Genomic DNA, 23,459 nt, shown 5'->3' with positions numbered 1-23,459 from the left:
TTCTTCTTCTTCTTCTTCTTCTTCTTCTTCTTCTTCTTCTTCTTCTCCTCCTCCTCCTCACTATCTTGTCGCAATTCCTTGAATCAAGCCGACCAACCTCGCCACATTTGACACATTAACAGTCAGGCTTGGACATATTCTTTATTTCTTTCTCAAGTCGTGAAACTTTCTGACTACTTCAAAATGAAGTAATAACCTAGTCAAATGAAGTAATAACCTAGGTGAATGAAGTAATAATCTAACTGAAAGAAGTTATAGCCTATGTGTTTGAAGTAATATATAAATCTAAATAATGACAATTTCCATACTTTCTTCTCCACTCAGAAATGCATCCAATCAATCGCAACGACTGAAGTAGGTGACGCTGCTCTGCAGCTTCTTCCTCTTCTCAACCACTGACGACAACTCGTCCAGCATCCCCTCCTGCCCATTCTCCTAACCTCATCAATTATCTTCTTATGCACCACCTACACTATGCTGAACAGCAAGTGCAACACCATGTTATCTACCATCCTCCCCATCACCACCACCCATTACGCCGACATCATCATATTCAGATCGTACGCTACTTGCACCACATCCGTGTTCACGCCCCATAGATGTGTGATGCAGCGAGAAACTAGCGCGAATCTGTTCCATGAATCGGTTCTGCTCCGCCATTAGCTTGTTCCACGACGCTATATGCCTCGTTCCATGTGTAGTCGGTGAGCTCAAAGAAATACAGGCCAAATTTCATCCTTAGGATTTGGCGAGATCATCTTGAGATTAAAAAATCTAATGGCTCAATTAATTCCCTAAATCATATTATTTTATTCACTAAAAATCCAATAAGGTCACTAAAGTCATTAGCTACATCTCGATTGTTATGGCAACTCCTATAATATTGTCATTTCTCTTTCTACTAACAAATCATATGCGTGAATTATGAGTTAACATTCATCAACTTCATCTCCTTTGTATCTTTATCTTCTTCAGCCGATGTACCATAAAATTTCCATTATACTTTTTTCCATGAAGATTTATTATTTGTGATTTATTATTCATCGCTGTCGTATTCCAAATTAATCTGTTCCATTCTCAATTCTATATCATCGTCGTTGCAGATTCCAACTCCAATCGTGTTCCAAATTAATTTGTTCCATTTCCAATTCTATATCATCGTCATTGGCAGCTCCCAACTCCAAAATTGTAATCCGACACACATTCTACTTCGCACGTAGATAATCAATCACACTCCGATGACGTTCTTGAGAATACAAGGTTTGGTTATGTTTTTTTTTTCATTTGTTTATTATGCTCCGATTCATATTTTTGTATCTGTTTCTGCCATTGTCTTCTGATTTTTATGAATCTTTTCACCTATATTATTTGATCAATTTTTCCACTATGCTTCGATTTGGGTTTAGTATGACCCATTTTCGTAGAAGATAGTTGTACGCGTTGTATGCCACGATTTTTCTTTATTATGACTTATTATCGTTCTAAATCTAGTAGATGGAAACTTGTCTTTACTTCATCGTTAGTTTTTAGGTGTGTTCTGATTATGAATTATTACAGATTTAAATACACCAGAATGCCCTATAGAGCTTAAACCATTTGTTGGTCGTAGCTTCCACATATTGGACAACGCCATTGAATTTTACGAGAACTATGGTTGTCGTGTTGGTTTTGACACAAGGAAGAACGGTTCAAAGAAGGTTGATGATCTCACCATATGGTTTTACATGGTGTGTAACAGAGAAGGTGAACAAAAATTTAGCGATCAACAACCCAAACGACGACGTAAATCAAAAAAATGTGGATGTAATGCTCGGGTTGCATTCAAATTCGATTCGGACCGTGGTTATGTCATTCAACATTTGAATGAAGAACACAATCACCCAATGGTTTTGATACAACAATAGAAGTTCGTGAGATTAAATCGTCAACTTGGTCCAGTTCATCAAAAATTTATTACGGATTGTGCTGGTGCTAATATCGGTCCTTCTCTCACTTTCAAGCTGTTGACTGAATTGATGGGCGGATATGACCCAAAAGAATAGATTAAGTTTTGGGCATACAAAACAGTGGTTTTATGTCATGACTCGAATATTGGATTATTATGACCCAATATACCCACATATTTTCATGACTCAAAACATCGTTTAGCATGACCCAAAAGCATAACTGTTGTTTTTAGTTATTTTTTTACATTCTTCTGTCGTGCTAGCTTTTTTAATATGTTTAAAACATGATACCAGTCGCGTATTTGGTTTTTTTAATATGCTCATGACACGAGAATATTCTTCGGTCGTACTACTAATCAGTTTGTTTCATGCGAACATTTCAATCAAATTGTATAAGGCATTCTGGTACTCAGTAGTTTTACGTCATGCCTCGAATGTTGGTATATTATGACACAAATTAACCTAACAATTCTATGACACAAATATTCATTTATTATGACCCAATGTATCGAATAATGTTTATCACATGGGTTATTGTCTAAAAGAAACAAGAAGAAAAAGTCATTGCAATGGAATTTTTTCTCATCTTACATATGAAATAGTATATAGTACCAATGAAATCCAGCCGTCGTATAAACATGATTCAAAAACAAGAGAATTACAAGCTCTAAAGAAATGAACAAAAGTTTCACTAATTTTAGTTACGACATAACCATTTGGCGAGATCTGTAGTTAGCTATCATATTTTCTACGTTGATCATTTTTTTCTTGTTCTCCTTTGCGTAATGTTTAGATGTCGTCTCTTTATTCAGTAACGCGCTATTATTATTTCCTGCCACCATAAACACACGGTTGTATTTAGCTCTTAAAACTGAAGCACACCTTTGTACCTTTGTTTTTAGTCAATAGTCCACAATTCCATTGATCCTCTCTTTCACCCATGTAGATTTCAACGTGTCAAAGCAAATAAACCCAGTTGTCATCAACATTGTCTGTCATTCTTCAACTCATCTTCAACCTCTAAAATAGGTACGTTGATCACTGATTTGCATTGACTGTGACAACCAATCATTGTTAAATACTTACAAAAGAACGTCATCTGCAAAACATGCAATGTGTTAGTATCAACAACAATTAAGCAATACTGTGAGGACTAATGTGTCATCCATACCAATGTCTCTGGAATACAACCGTAGGTGAATCGAGCTTTGATTCCTTCCATAGCCGTGAAGATACTAATATCCGAAACAAACTAAAAAAATAGTAATATTAACTAATGTTTTCGTATGTCATAGACGACGAATTTTGAGGCGGATACACTTTGAACAATGCTCGTTTATTTGGAAAGAAATAATGTTTTCACGTTTTTGGATTATGATTTATTGCAAATTTGGCATGAAAGTAATGTTCTCAGAGCATCCACAATGGATGCCCTAGTGGGTGCCCTAGTGAGCGCCCTAGTGGTTGCTACATCAGCATGCCCATTCTTTCTGCAATGGTTTGGCCATAGTGGGTGCCCTATCAATTATCCACTTTTCATTTCAATTTATTATTATTTCTTTATGTTTACACATTATAATTAGCAAAATTAGACTCTAACTTAAAGAACTGGCAAAAAAATACATTACTTAATTAAAAAAAAAGTGACAACAAAAATACTTAAAAAGAGGTACAATTTGAACGACCACTACGTGTCCAAACTTCTTCAACCATGTCGTTCGTGAGTTGAAGATGAGCTTGTTGGTTGCGCATGTTCTCTCGAGCTTGTAATCTCTCACTGACTCCATAGGGTAAACCTCCAATGACTAGCGGGGTTGCATGACATGTGCTCGATTCAACTTCATCGTCAGACCAATCGCCAGCTCTTGCACCTTCATCGTGAATAATCATGTTGTGCAAGATGATGCACGCATACATGATATTGGCGATATGATGCATGTACCAGGAACGAGCCAGGCCTTTCACTATTGCCCAACGTGCTTGAAGCATATCGAATCCTCGCGTTACGTCCTTCCGTGCAGACTCTTGCCGCTGTGCAAAAAGGGCTCTCTTCGCATCCGTTGGGCAGGAGATCGTCTTCAAGAAAACTGGCCATCTCGGGTATATGACATTGGCTAAGTAGTATCCCTTATGATGTTGTCGTCCGTTGGCAGTGAACTAGATAACCGGACCGTTGTCATTGCATTGCTCGGTGAAGAGACTCGACGAGTTCAGCACGTTGATGTCGTTGTTTGACCCCGCCACGCCAAAGTGAGCATGTCGGATCCAAAGATGGTGGTCAACGATGGCTTCAAGTACCATCGTCGAGTAGGTACCCTTATACCCACTGCTGAATTGGCCTTCCCACGCTGTCGGACAATTCTTCCACTCCCAATGCATACAATCAATGCTCCCTAACATTCCAGAAAAGCCATGCACCCTATCGTGCATCCTCATTAGGTATTGGCAATCTTCGGCATTCGGCTTGCACAAATATGTGGCGCCGAAGGCGTCAATCACGCCCTCACAAAATTTTACCAGACACTCCCTGCCAGTGGTATCCCCGACATGAAGATACTCATCAAACATGTCCGTCGTGGTGTCGTATGCCAACTGACGAAGTGTAACCGTGCACTTCATGAGCGGGGATAGACCACTTCTGTGGGCCGCATCTTGGTGCTGCTGGAAGTACTCGTCGCGCGCCTCCATCGCATGATCAATCAGTTCTCGCCGCATCCTAAACCGTCTGCGAAAAATCGCTGGTCCCCACCGGGCTCATCGGCGAAGTAGTCCTCGGACATACGTTGATGAGCTAGGCCATGCTCTCGACAGACGGATCTCCGGTGGCGGATAGGCCTCGGGACTTGCTCTTCGGTCTGATTTTGCTCTTGTATTGCACGAATACCCGCGAGAATCTAGTTCCCAAAAGAAAATATTGCGCGTTCCATTGCCCGACCCATATCTTACCCAGGATACATTTTGGAAAAGTGAGTGAAAGAGAAATATTGGAATGGAGAGATGTTGTGTGAGGGTTGAGAGATGTGTGAGAGTTGTGTGAAAAATGAGTGAAAATAAGATATATTTATAGACATAAAAAAAATTATTAAAAAAAAAGAAAAACGTGTTGTCGGGCTCGGGCGATCGGGCGTAAGATTAGGCATCCATCGTGGATGCTCTCATGAAAATTTATTTTTAAGATTGCGATTTATTGGAATACAATTAGTAGGGCGTGTTTAGTTGTCAGGATTATGTTGCCGAAAACTAAGAATATAATCAGAGTTCTTAAAATAAGAAAGTTTATAGTGCAACTTCCAAGTTCCAATTATTCTAATTTCCTAGTTATTCTTAGGGATATTGTTTAAGTTTTAAGATTCTTATTTAAATACTGGTACGACTCTTCTATACATTATTCTTTCTCTTACTTTAATATTTTTTTCATTTTAATTATTTTATATTTCCCAAAATAGGAGCGAAAAAGAAGTGTATCATTTATCATTGGATGAAGGGAGTAGTACTATTTCTAAATATAGAAAATTTATCTCCCATACTTTTCCCCTTTTTTTCTTCTCTCTAACATAGTATAACTAATCTAATCTCTATCTCTCTTAGTTTACCATTTTTTCTTAAAACTCGTGTTGTCCATAAATGAAAGTATTTTTCTTATACAGAGGGAGTATAATTTTAAACAATAATAATAATAATAATAAATTTTATTATATTAATAATATTTTTCGTAAAATAATTAATGTTAAATGTTGTAATCATTATGGCATTTAATTAGTAACCTATTAAGAGAATATTAATGTAACTTTTAAAATTATGGATCAAACTAGTAATAATACTAATAATTATTGAATAATAATAATAATAATAATAATAATAATAATAATAATAATAATTAATTATTATTATTAAATCTTGAGTTAAATGTCTCAGAAGTATCAAATGTTTATTGTTCCTCTTATTTCTTCCCTGTTTCGTAATCCCGCCCCTTAGTCATAGTTTCGACCGTCTTCACTATCCTTAGAGTGTCTCAATAAGGAAAGCTAAATAAAAGAGAGATATTTTTTTACCTTTTTAAAAAGTGAAATATACCCTACTATAAAATAAACACATTTCAAAAGAAAAAGGTATTTATATAAAATGATAAATGATTTTTAAAAAAGAAAATAATAGTATAAAATGCATTAAAATACATAAAGTGTAATATCTTCTCAAATACCTTCTTCCTTGAAGAATATTTTTTATGTAAAGAAGACAAATATGGTAATATAAGATTTTACCTCTCAATTGATGGAGAAGTAAAGATACCTCTTCAAAATAGAAAAATATTTACTCCCTCTGTCCCTGAAAATTTGTCATCTATTTTTTTTTTCGTCCGTCCCTAAAATTTGTCACCTGTCACTTTTACCATTTTTGGTAGTGGACCTTACATTCCACTAACTCATTCATACTCATATTTTATTATAAAACTAATATATAAAAGTAGGATCCAAATGCCACTAACTTTTTCAACCCACTTTCTATTACAATTCTTAAAACTCGTGCCGGATCAAATGATGACGAATTATTAGAGACGGAGGAAGTAATACCTTTTTAAATACTTCTTTTCTTAGAGAATGATTTTTCAAAAAAGAAATTTATATAAATACGATAGTTAAATAACTTTACTCTTCATTTACCTCTTTCCCCTGTTTTTAGCTTAGACGATGAAGACAATTTTTACTGCCTTTGCTAGAGAATTCAGTTCTTTTAACTTTTTATCGATAGAAAATCCCACCAATACTACTGCCACTACATTTTGTCGTGCACCTAGCAAGAAATATTGGGTTGACAATCAAGGCACTTATCTTAGCCACAAATACTTGCATGTCAGCAAAATAATTATTAAAAAAGTGAGACCAAAATGATGCGGCTTATAATTGTTAATGGCATTTTATTAAAACATATTCTACCTCCTTCCAAATATTTTATTCTTTATATAACACGTCCACAAAGTAGATCGCTAGTGCGGCCGGCAACAATGCCGTGAAGCTGAAATATGTAAATTCTTCTCCATCACCAAAACGCTACAAATTTTATAAATTAGTAAAAAAACAAAAATAATTGAATCACTATAATATATATCAAACAAGAGAACTCGGCCCAAAATACTAATCTGTTAGGAGGTCACACCGGATTCTTTGAGTCGGCCCCAAAAGTACTTGTTGGTCGCGGGTAATTCTTTGCCCGACCACTACTCCGAGCCGTTTGGCTCTCAAATAAAGCACCAATGATAGAGACCAAACAAGAGAATTCTGCCCAAAGACTAGCTTGTTAGAAAGAGAGTGCATTTAATCTATATATATCCCACACCAGTTGATCTAACACATTAGTAATTGAATGTGAATAAATAGAAATCGGGAAGCTTCTCACAATTCGTTAGTTTTGATCTTTTTAAGAAACTGTGTGAAACCATTTTTCCCTATTCTCAAAACATCACACCGTAAATGCATGCAATCAAGCTCCACTTTGTTAGTGGAGTTGTTGGGGCACCATTTATCCTAATCGAGCAACGTGTCGATCTACCATACCTACTCTACATTCTCTAATTTTGGATAGCCACAAATTTATGTAACAACCTTAGCCTCCGCAACTATAAATACCATGGTTTGTGTTTTCCCAATCAAGTCATTAACACAAAAATCTCAAACGCACACATTACACGTCCAATCTAAACAGCATTGTTCAAGACTCTTACAAGAAATAGAAACCATGGCAAAATTATTGAGCACATTATTTCTTGGCGGAATGCTAACTCTAACAACAATTGCAGCGATTTCCGAAGCCCGAGTTGCAAGAAAGGACCTCGGGGTGGACGTAGGTGGTGGTGTTGGAGTTGGCGTGGGTGCTGGCGTAGGCCTTGGTTTAGGAGGCGGCGGTGGTGGCAGCGGCTCGGGAGCTGGGGCAGGTGCGGGCTCTGGCTCGGGTGGTGGTGGGTCGAGCTCGAGCTCAAGTTCTAGTTCAAGCTCGAGCTCGAGCTCAAGATCACACGGCGGGGGCTCTGGCTCAGAGGCTGGCTCGTCCGCCGGATCACGAGCAGGGTCGCGAGCGGGGTCTGAGTCGGGTGGTGCTGGTTCAGAAGCCGGGTCATCCGCTGGATCGCGTGCTGGATCACGAGCTGGATCGGGTGGCCATGACTAAATGGTTTAAATCATCTATTTAAACCAAAAATTAATAAGGATAGAAAGTTTGAAACTACGACTAGTGGCTTGATTATCTTATGTATGTATGAATAAAAGATAAATTAGCAATAAATCCGATGTTTGTTTATCGTGGAGGAAAGTATCTTATCATTGTATTAAAGATGTGCTATGTAACGATTGTACCTTGAAGTCGATAATGTAATCTAATAAACATTGTGATGTTTTGGGTTTACTTTAGACGTTCATGAACTATTGTTGTTTTATATGGTTTACAGTATAGATTTAATGTATTACTCATTCCGTCCCGACTAAATTAACATATTTATTGGTAGTAGGCATGAGATTTAACGAGATGTGGACGAGTGTGTTTAGTTAAAAAGAGAGGAAATGAGTGTTGAATATTAAAAAAGTAGTTTGATGTATTAACTGAAGAAAGAATTTAAATTATATTATTATTTAAAAAACATAAATAAGTCATATTATGTACGGAGTAACAGGAAAAAAGAACGTGTAAATATCAACGAGATGGAGGAAGTACATTAACTCGAAATTGTTTATATGAGATATTTTAACAGATATCCAATATTATGGGAGTTAGGATGTGTTTTATTCATGAATTTTAGAGATTTTGACATTAAGAGCTTATAAGTTGTGATATATTAAGAACTTATAACATTTGAAAACATTTATATAATTACATATTTTAGCTAGTTATTAAGGCCTACTATTACAGAACTTTTTAAAGCCTAACTTTTTTCCACGAACTTTCGACTTAAAAAATAATACTCCCTCCATTCCATAGTAACAAGGACGTTTTTCCATTTCCGTCCGTTTCATAATAACAGGGTCATTTTCCTTTTTAGTAAAAGTCAACACATTTTTCTACACCTACTTTACTCTCTTTTACTTTTTTCTCTCTTCATCTCTCTACCTTTTTCATTTTCCACTTTATTATCTCTTTACTTAGCTCACCTAACACAATTTTATTTAATATCCGTGCCAAAAAGTTTTAACTCCATTACTATGGAATGGAGGGAGTATCATGAAACTTGGACAGCAAATTTTCCACTCGTAAGACGAGGTGCCAAAATTAGTGAAGATGGCTTATCGGGGCTAGTCGAGAAGTTGACATAGTATTTGCTGGAGTAGAAAGAAACAATGTCGCAGAAGTAGGACTTTTATTTTCCTAATCTTCTGTAACATCCAGACAGTCGTGCTTGGCTTTGCTCCCCGTTCATGCCCGTGCTCGTCCCGAACCATGCTCGACCACCCCGTGTTCTCAAATCTTACCAAAATAGCCATGTGTTAAATTCTTTTCCATCCAAATCAAGTGAAAGAAGTGACAACACACAAGGTCGCACCATCTTGTTTTCTAAGATGATGTGACATTGATAGCCACCATTTCAAATTTTAAGTTCAAAGCCTAAGACATTGAATGACTATTGATTTGCGAACTTACACCATTTGGCAATGAACTCTTTTGCCCATTGAACATCACCATTCATCCTTTGATGAACAGGAGAGACCATGCTTTTTCATGCATCAAGGTGGTGTATAAATAGAAAACCATCACCACCCCTCTTCCATCTTTTGCAAAAACACCATCTACCATTTCACTTTCACACACCACAATCTCAAATCAAGTAGAAGAAGAATTAAGGAGATGATATTTTCAATAAAATGAAATGCCCCCCATCCTTCATCCTTTTCAAAAACCACAATGTTCATACTTTTCAAGAAGCAATCCAAGTTGGAATTTAAGTGAAAACATCCTTTCTCTTTTCAAAGATAAATCTTTTTAAAACCAAATTTATTCATAGCTTTTCATATCTTTTAGCCATGTTCAAGAACTTAGAATGCTTAAACATAGTTCTTAAAAATCCCAAGCATAACTATTTTAAGGAATATATCTCCATGCCATGAATCTAGAAACACCAAACAATTTATTTCCAAAAATTCATAACCTTTTGACCTAGAATATTTTCTTTCAATATTCAAGTCCTCACATTTCACCAATGATATATCCAACGAAATAATTATAAGAGATGCGATGATCATAACAACGTTAAATATAGAGGGAGTCGAGAAAGGAGAAAAAAAAAAACTTGTCTAGAACGAAGAACCAGCTGTCCCGGCACTGTGACGAAGCCGCTGCCCAAACCCGATTCGTTTCCCCGTGCGGCCTCGGTACCAACACCACTGCTCACCTTGACACACCAGCTGCTGGCGAAGCTCCGGCAGCTGCAAGAGAAAGAGACGGTGGGGTGACAAAAGAGGCGCCCTTTGTTTTAATTTCTTATAAATGTTGGGCTTTCTATTTTGTAGAGATGGGCCAAAATTGGTGGCGAGAATGGTGAGTTTGGCCCTTTTAATTTATATTTGCTTGGGCTTATTATAAATTGAGCTCAAAATATTTAATTGTCCTCACTCAATTTAATTTTTATGCGAGTAAGAGAATAAATTTTCAAGTAATTGAATCTTCGGATTTCATTAAGAACCTCAAGTTATGACCAGAAAATGAAATCATGAGAAACCCGAGAGTGGGATGCAAATCGCTAACAGGATCACTGCATACCATTCTTTATGAATGTTCTTTTAACTAATTAGCTCATAATATTCTTTCAACAAGGATTTTGCGAGAAGATAATTTTAAAGCAGATTATTGCTAATGGATTTTATTTGGAAGCATGGGTTTTTCTATCATACTATGTGGATAAAATTATTAAATTCTATGAAATATTTATGAAATGATGTTTTCTTAAACTTGCACTTTTATTTTCTTTCAAAGAATTGTCAATGCCATAAGCGTTTTCTTTTATTGAGATGTCTATCTGTTAAAATAATAAGGGGAGAGTCAGTACTATATCAATGTTATGAGAAATCGAATTTAGGTGAGAGTAAGAGGAGAGTCCCTAATCGTGGCGAATGCGGGTTGGAGTAAAGGGAGAGTCCATGCTCGAACTAGTGTGCACAAATAAATGGACTGTGTCATCAAGAGGGTTGGATGGTCAAGGAATCCACAAAAGGTGGTCGTCTTCCTGGCGCACATGGAATATTGAGATTTGGCAAATTGAGGGACAAAATTTAGACTATAGACGAACTTTAAGCTCACAAAAAATTAGTAAACCTGGGTCATTTAAGATAAAACTTGTGTGTTATTGTGATGGCATATCTTTTAAATATATATGTATTTTTTGGCAATATATTCACTAAGTACTCGTACTGAGCTTTGAATCAATACCATAAGGTCCAAGAACAATACCACCACCAGTCTCAAGAGTCATGTAGGAAAGGTGCCGTCAGTATTAATATAGTACTCCATTTTGTTTAACAAAGTGGCTCTTATACTCTATACATATGTGATTACCATTCGCAAAGCTTACATATATATAAATGTGTGTGTATGTGCATCCTAATGTAGTGAAATGACGCGATATCATATTATATAAATTATCTTTAGTTGGACCTGCAATATCTATATTCTATATACAATATATTGAAGATAATGGCTAGCAGAAGAGGAATCCAACATAAATTCCACTGCATACCTTAACTTTTCTCATCCACAAATTCTTTTAATCAACACACATTTGTTATACTATTAAACAAATTCCACCTTTGATAGCTATATGCAACTATAAATACGAGTGTAACATTGTGTCAATCACAACAACAAAAAAATCGCAACTACACTTTAGCAACTCGTTAACTCCTAGCCGTGACAATGGCTAATTCGAAACCGTATATTTGTTTAGCTATCCTAATCTTAGCCATCCTAGTAACGGTTTCCGAGAGCCGGATTGCGAGAAAAAACCTAAGCCTCGACTTGGGGGGTCTAGGCATCGGTATTGGTACTGGAATTGGCATTGGATTAGGAGGTAGTGGCAGTGGTTCAGGAGCCGGTGCAGGCTCCGGCTCGGCTGGAGGGTCTAGCTCGAGTTCTAGTTCAAGCTCGAGTTCAAGTTCAAGTTCACGTGGTGGTGGTGGTGGTGGTTCGGGGTCAGAAGCAGGCTCGTCAGCGGGCTCTTCGGCTGGATCAAGAGCCGGATCGGGAGGCGGTGGTGGAGGTGGATCGGGTGGTGGAGGAGGATCTGGCCATGGTGGAGGATCCGGTGAGGGAAGTGGTCATGGTGAAGGTCAAGGATCGGGTTATGGTGGAGGTGGTGGAAATTGAATCCATGATAAAAATGATCGAGTTTAATGGTCCCATATAAAAATGTTATGTAAAAATGTTATGTAATGTGTATTGTGATAAATTAATAAATGGGGTAAGACAAAATCCAAATATCTAATGGACGGTTCCGAAATTAAGGTATGATATGAATTCTATATAATTTGACAAAACATTTAGCCACGAACTTATAAATATTTTTTATATTGCATTCCAGTCTAATATTGACTAGAGGAACAAAATCTATTTCCAGTCCAATTAAACAAGAAAATTTTCTCAATAGATTTCGAACTTTTATTAGTCCAAAACACATGACTTAAACAAAGCAAGGTTGTTCATGCACGAATATTAAGTATTCATAGACATTTTTTAAACTTTTCGTACTTAGTAAAGACCCATCGAGCAGAGGATTAACAAGAGACCCAACATAAGCAACAATTCTTCTATTTTGAGTTTTATTTAGCTTCTTGTTTAGATTGAAAATGTTTTCATTTACGGTTCTTATCATCTACGAATATCTACACTTCACATGATTCTATGGCTAGATGGTACAGTAATTGAATATAATGATATTAGAGTAACTAGAATTCTCTATTTTATCATATTAATTTGGTATTTATCTATTTATATATTTTGTCATGAGTCATAAAACCAAAAATCACGTCATTATTATTCGACACAATATTGGCAAATACTCCCTTACTTAGGATTAAGATTAAATAATATTGCGTACCAAATTAGGTTGGATCGATTTCGGGTTGACCCAATATAGGATTACGGTTAAATAATATTGGGTACCAAATTAGGTTGGATTGATTTCGGGTTGACTTTATTGGGATATTGATAAAATGGAAACTCGTATATTTTACAAACTCTAAACTTTTCAACACTGAGTCAACACAATGTCAACACAGTGTAAAATTTAAAAATTTAATGTCAACCCAATATCAACACAGTGTCTGTGACATCCCTAACCCGAAACATGCATTATTTTGCATATTAGCATATGGTATTTTCATTTATGTTCCAAATATATTTAGTGGGTACCATAAAATTATATTTAGTACTCCCTCTGTCCCAGAGAAGTTGGCACACTTTCCTTTTTAGTTTGTCCCACAAAAGATGTCACATTTCCCTTTTTGAAAAAAGTTCTCTCTCACATGAATATAAAAATTATATTTTCTCTCTCCATTTAACACACAAAACAAAACCTCCTAAAATCTCGTGCCATTTTCAAAGTATGCCAACTTTTCTGGGATGGAGGGAGCAGTATGATAGTTTCAACATATTATAGTTTTAATTTTTTAAGAGATTTAAAAGTAAATAAAAATATATTATGTGTGCATGGAATTGTACATGTCCATTATATATATATATATATAGCATAACTAAATAATGAAAAGTGATGGAATGGGGTGTGATAGCGTCGACAGTTGAAATTGTGTTGAAATTTTCTGTTGATATTATTTTATCAACACATTTTTTAACAGTTCAGATCATAGTTTAAAGTTCGTAGAATATTTAGAGTTTACATTTGATTACATTCCTTATTGTTAATATTACAACTAGGCTGCAAGATTACATGTGTAATTGTATTAAATTGGGGTCGATCCTAAAGAAAGCTTAAGAGAGTTTAACTCAAGAAATAAAGAAAGCATTAAAGATTGGATTTTTGTTTAGAAGAGATTTGTTTGAAACTAAATGTCGAAGCACTTAAAATTGATTTTAAACAAAGAATAAACAAGATATTTTTGTTTCTAACAATCGTTAAACACAACGGACTAAAGATTCGATTTATCAAATTGTTCAAGATCATTGTGACGTGGAAAACTTCATTTTGCTAACATTTATACTCCATGTTAAACGGTGTATTAGTTCTTAGACAACTAAACACGTATCATTGAGCTCATCTTTATTGTTTCTAAATCCCCAATTACGACACAATCATTCCATTAAGTCCACTTTTAAACTATCATCTAAACAAGTCTAGATTAATTGTTTGTCATCTACATTATCCATCTAATCCAAATGTAAAAGAGACAATAGGATATATTATAGGAATCAACATGAAAAGTGCACGTAAAATGATAGATTCATCAAACTGATATTACTAATCCGAGATGACAACCATTGCATAAAACTTATCAAGGTAAATTAAATGAGCATTTAATCCGTACAATGTCTAATTGCATCTTTGGAGCAATAATGGAAGAATTTAGTGTTGATTGGAGCAATAATGGAAGAATTTATTTAAGAAATGTGAAGAATGTATCAACACATAATTTGAATATATTACTCAAAAGAATTAGCACAATACACTTAATCGATTAGAATTGAGAAAAATATGTACCTATTTACAAACATACTATTCATTTTAATCGATTAGAATTGAGAAAAATATGTACCTATTTACAAACATACTATTCATTTAAAGAAATTTATTGAACCAAGGATATGTGGCACATAAAAACAGAAAAAGTGACAGTATATGGAAAACATTGATATTAATTATTAAAGTATTGTATTAAAAAAATCCTAGTTAAAATTCAAATGACAATTGAGAAATAGGATTTACGGTATAAGAAATAAACTAGAGATCAAATCTATTCAATTTTTAAAGTCCGAAGGTTAGTTGTACATGGTCAGGTTGTAGCTATCATTTTTTTTTTTGGTCAGTAGGAGCAATGCAGTTCATCCAATAATAAACTTAATCTTGAATAATAGAGTTTATGGCACAACCAAATCCGAATGAACCCGAATGAAGAAAGTGTTTAATTGAATTGTGCTAGTGTATACTACCCCTCCGTTCCATAGTAACAGAGGCGTTTCGTTTTAAGCACTCATTTTGAAAAAAATAATAATAAATAGTTAAAGTAGAGAAAGAGTAAAGTAAGAGAGAGAATATTATAGGTAAGACTCTTCACTATATTATTCTCTCTCTTATTTTACTCTTTCTCCACTTTAACTATTTATTACTCCCTCCGTCCCGGAGTATTAGACTCACTTCTTTTGGGCACATGATTTAAGAAAGTGATATTTAAATAGTTAAAATGGAGAGAGTAAAGTATGAGAGAGGGAAAAAGTAGGGGAGAGAAGAGAGAAAAAAAGTAGGTGGAGAATAAAATAAGATAGATGCTTTTTGCTAAAAAAGGAAATGAGTCTAATATGTTGGGACATCCCAAAAAGGAAAGTTGGTCTAATACCTTGGGATGGAGGGAGTATCATTTTTTCAAAACGAGAGCTCAAAACGAAACGTCTCTATTGCTGTGGAACGGAAGGAGTAGTAGTTATGACTCATCTTTGTACTTGTTGTTTCATTGTCTAATTTTCAATTAGGCAAAATGAAATAAAACAAAAAAGTAATAGTTCTAGTGCCCAAAAGGATCTCATAATTTCCCATTCGCTGTAATCTTTTAAAAAATTTCTTAACATGTTGTCCTCTCTTCTGTATTCAAAAATAGGTGTGGGATTCCTGCTGTGCAAAATACCACAGTAGGGATGCTTTGCACATTAAAATTATTCATTGTTAAAATGAAAAAAAATACTTTCTCCGTCTCATAGTAGATGTTACATTTGTGAATTGACATGAGAGTAGGAGGTGTTGTTTTATGTGTTAAGTGAAAGAGGAAATAAAATATTTATATTAATGTGAGAGGAAACTTTTTTCCAAAAAAACAAATGTAACATATTTTGTGGGACAAATTAAAAATGAAAGTGTGATATCTATTATGGGACAGAGGGAGTATTACATGTTTGTAAAATTATTTAAAGGTGTGGATGTGCACAACATACCCTGCTGTGGCATTTTACACAGCAAGGGATCCCAACCCGTAATTATTATCAAGTCTATCTGATATTATCAGGTCTAATCTACACTCGACCTATTCAGGAAATTCTCAATTCGAACACAGACCTGACCTGCTACTTGCAAATCAGAATATAACCCACACCGACACAATGTATTACAAGCTGACATGGCACGATAACAATATAAATCTAATTTACATGATTAGAACATAATATTACACTATTAAATGTGATTTATCAAATAAAACTTGATTTACATGATTAAAACTACTCTCGTCATCCTATAAAAATATGGATTTGGATCCCCTGCTATGCAATCAGCCACAGCAGGGGATGCTGTTAGATACACAACAATAAAATATTTATAAAATTATAATATTAATATTTATTTTAATAAAATAATGTGATGTTTCTAACTGCACCCTGTGTTGTGGCTGATTGCACAGCAGGGGATCCAAACCCTAAAAATATAGGCATTTGAAATAGCACGGAAACAAAACGAATAAAGCTTTGACATAAATTCTTTTATATTTGCATGTTCACTTCATGCTGAAAATTGTCGATCCTATTACATAAATATATATCATTTGATTTTGAGTGCGATATTTAATATTGAACATATTAATAATAAGATTTATACAATTAAACAGCAAAATGTGTAAAGCATGAAATGAAATGCAAACCGTGAATTAACAAAGTTACCAAATCTAGTGTGTTTAATCTAACCTCACATTTATGTAATTCGATAGAAAAATGGGCAAATACCCAGTGACCACTCATCGCTCACATTCTCTCTCCCTCTAAAAAAATAAAACAGTTTCCACCCTTCATTTCTATATATTCCCTTCTCCATTTCTACACAATTAGCAGATGTAACCCAATTTCTGTGCATCTGTTTCCTCCATTTCCCATTGGCTCTCTCCCTCCCTCTCTCTCAGAGAATTCAATTTCAGAGAGAAGAGAGGAGAGACCTCCAATCCTGTAATTAAAGCTTGCTTCGATTGTCAAATAATAATAGGAGAGATGCCTTCCAAGTCGTCCATGGAGGAGCTCTTTCTCCCCTCCACGCCGGGCAAATTCAAGGATAAATCGCACCACCGCCAGCCCCACCGCTCCACCAGCACCCTCTTCCTCTGGGCGCTCTTCCTCATCGCCCTCACCGCCGCCTATCTCAGCTTCCAATCCTTCGTCGACTCCGGCAGCAAGTACTTCCGCATCCACTGGGACAACCACGTCCGCTCCTCCGCCCAGATCCGCCGCTCCAACGGCTTCTCCGTCCTCGTCACCGGCGCCGCCGGCTTCGTCGGCTCCCACGTCTCCCTCGCCCTGAAGAAGCGCGGCGACGGCGTGGTCGGCCTCGACAATTTCAACAATTACTACGATCCCGCTCTCAAAAAATCCCGCCGAGATCTCCTCACCGCCCACGGCGTCTTCATCGTCGAAGGCGACATCAACGATGCCAAATTGCTGGCCAAGCTCTTCGATCTCGTCCAGTTCAGCCACGTCATGCACCTCGCCGCCCAGGCCGGCGTCCGCTACGCGATGGAGAATCCGCATTCCTACATCCACAGCAACATCGCCGGCCTCGTCACGCTTCTAGAAGCTTCCAAGTCCGCAAACCCCCAACCCTCCGTCGTCTGGGCCAGCTCCAGCTCCGTCTACGGCTTAAACGAGAAATCCCCCTTTTCCGAATCTGACCGCACCGATAAACCCGCCTCTCTCTACGCCGCCACCAAAAAAGCCGGAGAGGAAATCACACACACATACAACCACATCTACGGCCTCTCCATCACCGGCCTCCGATTCTTCACCGTGTACGGCCCCTGGGGGCGCCCCGACATGGCCTACTTCTCCTTCACCCGCAACATCCTCCAAGGGAAGCCAATCACCGTCTACCGCGGCAAAAACCACGCCGATTTAGCTAGGGATTTCACCTACATCGACGACATTGTGAAGGGGTGCATCGGATCATTAGACTCGGCGAAGAAGAGCACGGGATCGGGGGGGAAGAAGCGGGGCCCAGCGCAGTTCAGGATCTTCAATCTCGGCAATACATCGCCGGTGACGGTGCCGATGATGGTGGGGATATTGGAGAAGCAATTGAAGGTGAAGGCGAAGAAGAATTTGGTTGATATGCCTGGAAACGGCGACGTTCCGTTCACGCACGCGAATATAAGCTACGCCCGGACCGAATTCGGGTACAACCCGACTACCGATTTGCAAACGGGTCTCAAGAAGTTCGTCAAATGGTACTTATCTTATTATGGTTACAATCACGCCAAGTCTGTATAGTTTGTTTTTATGTTTTTTTTTAGGGATTTTTTTTTCCTTTTTTTGTTAAAGGAGAAAAATACATGGGAAATGGATACTTTACTAAGAAAGGTTAATACATTATTTTCTTTTTGAGGAATTGTATGTTTTTCTTTTTTTGGTAAAAAACGTCATAAGCTCTTCATATCGCTTTCGTCCAAATTTACAGTATTTATTTTCAGTGAAAAAGAATGTTGTAGCAATAATAATAATAATGATAAGTGTTCGTTGTTGCGCATATGAGTATGTCGATTACGGTTGCTTTTCACCCAAAAATGGTCGAATTAAAAAATATACTCATTATTTTTTGTACGATTCATAATTGTTGCTTCTTTCATTTTATTTTGTGAGTTTTGTGAGTTGAATGGACAGTTAGGATAATGGGCGAGGCAACAAATATTGAGAATATGGAGTAATTAATAATTTATTTAAATTATAAATACACGTGGATGAATACTATTATAATTTATTTAAATTATAAATACATAACACTTTATTAGAGCACTCCCAATCGCACTCCCTTATTTCTCCCTTATTTCTCCCTAACTCCTGCCACATCAGCGCCACATCAGCATCACATTTTATCCCCAGTTTTTAGCCAACTGCTACAATGGTTTCTTGGTTTCTCCCTTATTTCTCCCTAACTCAACATTTCATTTTTACATCATTATTTTTTATATTATTTAATTTTCCCTACAAATGTATTTAATAAATAGACTAATAATGAACAATTCATCGTTGTATTAATCATTGGAAAATATAATACAACGAGAAAAAAAAACTACAAATAAAAAACGCAAATAAATAAAGATTTTTAAAAAAAAAAACTAAGACGGAGGGCCGCGTCGGGATCGAGGCCCATCGTAATCTGCAGGCTTTGGATGCATTTCCAGAGGGCCGCCTTTTCTTCGTGGGTCCCGCCGCCGGTGAAGTACAGCGTATACATCTGCGTCAGATTGGCGACATTGCTCGAATAAGTGGCTTTTTCTAAGTCGATGTGGGGTTCCGACTCGACTTCCGACGTTGTGCCCTTCCCCTTCCGCCTCCCCTTCGCCTTCTTCGCTCCCTCCGGGCGCTCGTGCGAGCCATCCCCACTCAAGTCGATGTGGGTCGCACTCCCCTCGCTCTCCGAAACGCTTAAGTCGCGAGCGCACCGATTTCCCGTGCAGCGCAAGACGTGCATCCCCGTCCGAATTTGGGGAGATCCTTCAGCTTATCGTAGATGTTCCAACACTTGAACCCCTTCGACAAGTACTTGCCACAATACCTCTGCATGGCCTCATCTCGGACCATATGCTCGTTCTGGCCACTGGGCATGTTCGCCAACAAGTTAGAATAAATACCGTTGAAGTGGCCGCAGTCCCTTACCCTTACCCTTACCCGAGCGGGAATTTTTCTTCCAAAAGCTCATAATTTTTGGAAGATTGATGAAGATTGAAGATTGGGAGAAGAGATTGAAAATGGAGAGAATGAAGATTGTGGGTGATGAATGGAGGAAGTGGAGGAAATATTTATAGGGGTGGGATGTAAAAATAGCCGTTGGGCCGAAAAAAAAAAAAAAAAAAAAAATTTAAATATCGCCGATTTATCGCCGAGCGTCGCCCACAGTGGCCGGCGATCGCTCGGCGATAATCCGGCGAAAAAACGCCGCTTGGCGAAATAACGGTAGGATTATCGCCGAATTATCGCCGATTTCACCACAACGGCCGGCGATAATCCGGCGATGTTCGGCGATTTTTCGCCGGATTTTCGCCACCCCCATTGGGAGTGCTCTTAGTCTTTTTCGAGTTTAAGCATTGCTAAATGAGAGCCCCTGCAGTTTTCTAGAAGGTAAGGTAATTGTTTAGTGTATTTTTCATTCGCTATAATCCTAGAAGGGGTTCATATTAAAGAGAATGTATACTCTCTCCGTCCGCGAATAGGAGTCCCAGTTGAATTGGATGCGGGTTTTAAGAAAAGTTTGAGTATAATAATTTAAGTGTGTGATAGTGGAATGTGAGACCCATTTATATTATTATTTGCAATCAAAGTAGATTAAAATTAATTGCAGCTTCTAAATTAAGGGAAAAGTGGGGTCATTTTTTATACTATCAAGATAAAAGGTCTAACCGGGACTCCTATTCGCGGACGGAGGGAGTATGTGCTTAGACCGTCGTCCGTGGTATTCCTACAAATTTTCCTAAAATAGAATTTTATTTTTCTACAAGACATGGAAATATAATTCTAGCTTTTCATATTACACATTGAAATATAAATATATTGTGTAAATTAAAAGTAGATGGAATCCAATGAGTTAAACTTTCGGGCTAAGATAACACATTTTTTAATCTGAATGAATTTTAATAGTGGTTGATTAATGTTTTAATTGAAAATATAAAAATGGATATAAACATTAAATGAAGCCAGAAAAAACTGAATATTTAATTGTAAAAAATTATTAATTATATTAATTAAGAAGAGAATTTTTTTAAAAATATATATAAATTTTAAAAGAAAGTAGTAGTCCATATTTTTGTTGCTTCATATGAAAAATAAATTATGATATAGAGGGGCAGATTTGTAAATAGAGTAGTGTACGGAGTAGGATATTTAAAATGACAGCTAATTGCGGTGGAATGAGATGTGCGTGAAATACGGCTTCAGAGGGTGTGGGGCCAACAACCACGTGACACTTGTCTCTCTCTACTTTTGCCGTTCAAATGGGCCCAACAGCAACACACGGACAATTGTTTTTGGCTGTATTCTGCCGACACTTCGTTACTGGGCTTTATCCTCTATTCATTTCGGGCCTGGGCCTCCTGCTTCCCTCTGTTTTTGCAATTGAACTCTTACACAATTATTCTTTTTAATGCTTTAATTTAATCCTCATTGTCCATTTCATTTTTTTCATATTGGTCCGTGAGTTCATCCCATAATAAGTACTCCCGTCCCACAAGAGCATCTTTAAGAAGAGAGGTAAATGAAAAGATAAACTATTATAACTAACATATTTATTTTTTTTTTATGAAAAATTATTCTTCAAGGGTAGAGGTATTTGAGAAGATGTTATGTCTTTTTCCATTTTGAAGAGGTATCTTTACCTTTCCTTCAATGGAGAGGTAATCTTATAACTACCACATTTGCCTTCTTTTCATGAAAAATCCTTCTTCGAGGGGAAAGGTATTTGAGAAGGTATTACACTTTATGTTTTTAATGCATTTTATACTATTATTTTATTTTTTAAAAATAATTTACTTTTCTATATACCTTTTCCCTTTGGAATGAGTTACTTTTTAGAAGTGTATATTTCACTTTTTAAGAAGGTAAATACATAATATACATTTTCTATATACCTTCTTTCTTTGAAGATGCTCTAATAGATGTCACACTTGTTTTTCTAGTTTGTCCATAAAAGATGTCACATTTTCTTTTTTTGGAAAAATTCTCACATTAATATAAATATACTGTTTTCTTTCTCCACTTAACACACAAAACAACATCTCCTAAAATCTCGTGTCATTTTCTAAATGTATCATCTAGTATGGGACGGAGGGAGTAATACCCACTTACCACTAACTTTTTTAATTGACTTTCTTTTACATTTCTTTAAACTTGTGTCAGATCGAAATGGGACAAGCATTGAATGACGGATAGAATAATGTTGTCATACTAAAAAGTATTAAGTACTACATATTACTCACTCCGTCCCTGATTAAGAGTCACACATTTCCATTTCGGTCCGTCTCCAATTAAGAGTCACACTTCATTTTTACCATAAATGATAAGTACATTCCACTAACTCACATCACTCACATTTTATTATAAAACTAATATAAAAAAGTGGGTCTCATGTTCCACTAATTTTTTTAATCAATTTTTCTTTACCTTTCTTAAAACTCGTGCCCGGTCAAAGCGTGACTCTTAATCGGGGACCGAGGGAGTAATTGATAGTGAAATGCTTTAATCAAGAACATATAAGGGTATTGTCAAGATAAATTGGAATGAGTGTTAAAAAAAATATACAGTACTCTTTAGTCTTTATGTGCATTACATTTAATAAGGCACTTGTTGTACATTCTTCATAAGTAGAGGGAATATGAGATAATTTTTTGTTTAATTATGAAACATAAGCTATCTGCTAATGGTTATAATTGTTAGTTTATTCGAGAATACGTATTAAAGACTTGCTTGTTACTCATCATTCACCAAGTCGAGAATATGCAATATTCCTTTAGATACAGATGTTAATCCAATGATGAATAGATATTTTTGTAAAAGTAAAAAGTCACACCTAGGCACTTTAGTGAATAAGGAGACATATAAAAGTCACGAGAATGGATGAATAACTGCATGTCCACCATTAAATAAATCTCCAACAAATTGACTTTAACAATAGAAAAAAAAAACTAAATAAACAGCTAAGCTATGATACTTCATGATAAATAATAGTCGAATTCATATGTGATATCTGAACGATTCCAAACCATTTCCAGCATTCTTAATTGTGACATTAACCTCAAATGAAACTAGGAATATTAATAAACTGAAGTTCGATTAACTTACTAGAATCAAACCTTCTTCTTAGCTTTATGACGACTGCGTTCATGATTTGTCACTGCAACCAAGGATATGGATAACAGTACAAACAAGGGATTAATATTTCACAAACTTTATAACGACATCTTATAAGAGCATCCGCAATGGTCGGCTAGCGACCGGCTAGCCGATTCGTCGCGCTGGCCGATCGGCTAGCCCGAACCATTGCAAAGTCGGCAAGCCGCAAAATCGGCGAGCGGATCGGCGTGGGCTCGCCGATCGCTCGCCGCTGGCCGAAACGCTTAGCCGATCGGCTAGCCGCCATTGTGGAGGCCCGATCGGCGTGCCGATCGGCCAACGCCGTATTTTCGATTTTTTTTTTTTTTTTTTTAAAAATCATATATAAACGCGATTTTCGTTTCATTTTCATTCGCACCACTTGTTTTAACGAGTTTTCTTTCTCTCTAACTTTCTGTTCAAGAGCATCATCGAGCGATGGATCACGCGGGTGGTAGCGGTAGCGGTAGTGGTGGGGATCCTGAGGAG

General features: G+C 36.6%; 4 protein-coding genes across 4 annotated transcripts; 3 read left to right on the top strand and 1 right to left on the bottom strand.

Moving 5' to 3' along the window:
• Positions 1–4,103: 4,103 nt before the first annotated feature.
• LOC125189582 lies at positions 4,104–4,634 on the bottom strand. Its single transcript, XM_048086844.1, has one exon. It carries the CDS (start codon positions 4,632–4,634, stop codon positions 4,104–4,106), a length of 531 nt encoding a protein of 176 aa, XP_047942801.1.
• A 2,973-nt stretch (positions 4,635–7,607) lies between these two features.
• Positions 7,608–8,342, top strand: LOC125191060 (GPI-anchored hemophore cfmA-like). Its single transcript, XM_048088521.1, has one exon. The coding sequence runs from the start codon at positions 7,680–7,682 to the stop codon at positions 8,106–8,108; it is 429 nt and encodes a 142-aa protein (XP_047944478.1). The 5' UTR covers positions 7,608–7,679; the 3' UTR covers positions 8,109–8,342.
• A 3,440-nt stretch (positions 8,343–11,782) lies between these two features.
• On the top strand, positions 11,783–12,402 carry LOC125187902 (glycine-rich cell wall structural protein 2-like). The gene has a single exon (XM_048084551.1). It carries the CDS (start codon positions 11,835–11,837, stop codon positions 12,282–12,284), a length of 450 nt encoding a protein of 149 aa, XP_047940508.1. The 5' UTR covers positions 11,783–11,834; the 3' UTR covers positions 12,285–12,402.
• A 4,456-nt stretch (positions 12,403–16,858) lies between these two features.
• LOC125188767 (UDP-glucuronate 4-epimerase 1-like) lies at positions 16,859–18,498 on the top strand. The gene has a single exon (XM_048085815.1). The coding sequence runs from the start codon at positions 17,112–17,114 to the stop codon at positions 18,378–18,380; it is 1,269 nt and encodes a 422-aa protein (XP_047941772.1). The 5' UTR covers positions 16,859–17,111; the 3' UTR covers positions 18,381–18,498.
• Positions 18,499–23,459: the final 4,961 nt, after the last annotated feature.

The sequence above is a fragment of the Salvia hispanica genome, chromosome 5, assembly GCF_023119035.1.
Source record: "Salvia hispanica cultivar TCC Black 2014 chromosome 5, UniMelb_Shisp_WGS_1.0, whole genome shotgun sequence".
NCBI classification, from domain to species: Eukaryota; Viridiplantae; Streptophyta; class Magnoliopsida; order Lamiales; family Lamiaceae; genus Salvia; species Salvia hispanica.
Note: the sequence above shows the minus strand (reverse complement) of the source record. Positions and strands in the feature narration are given on the sequence as shown.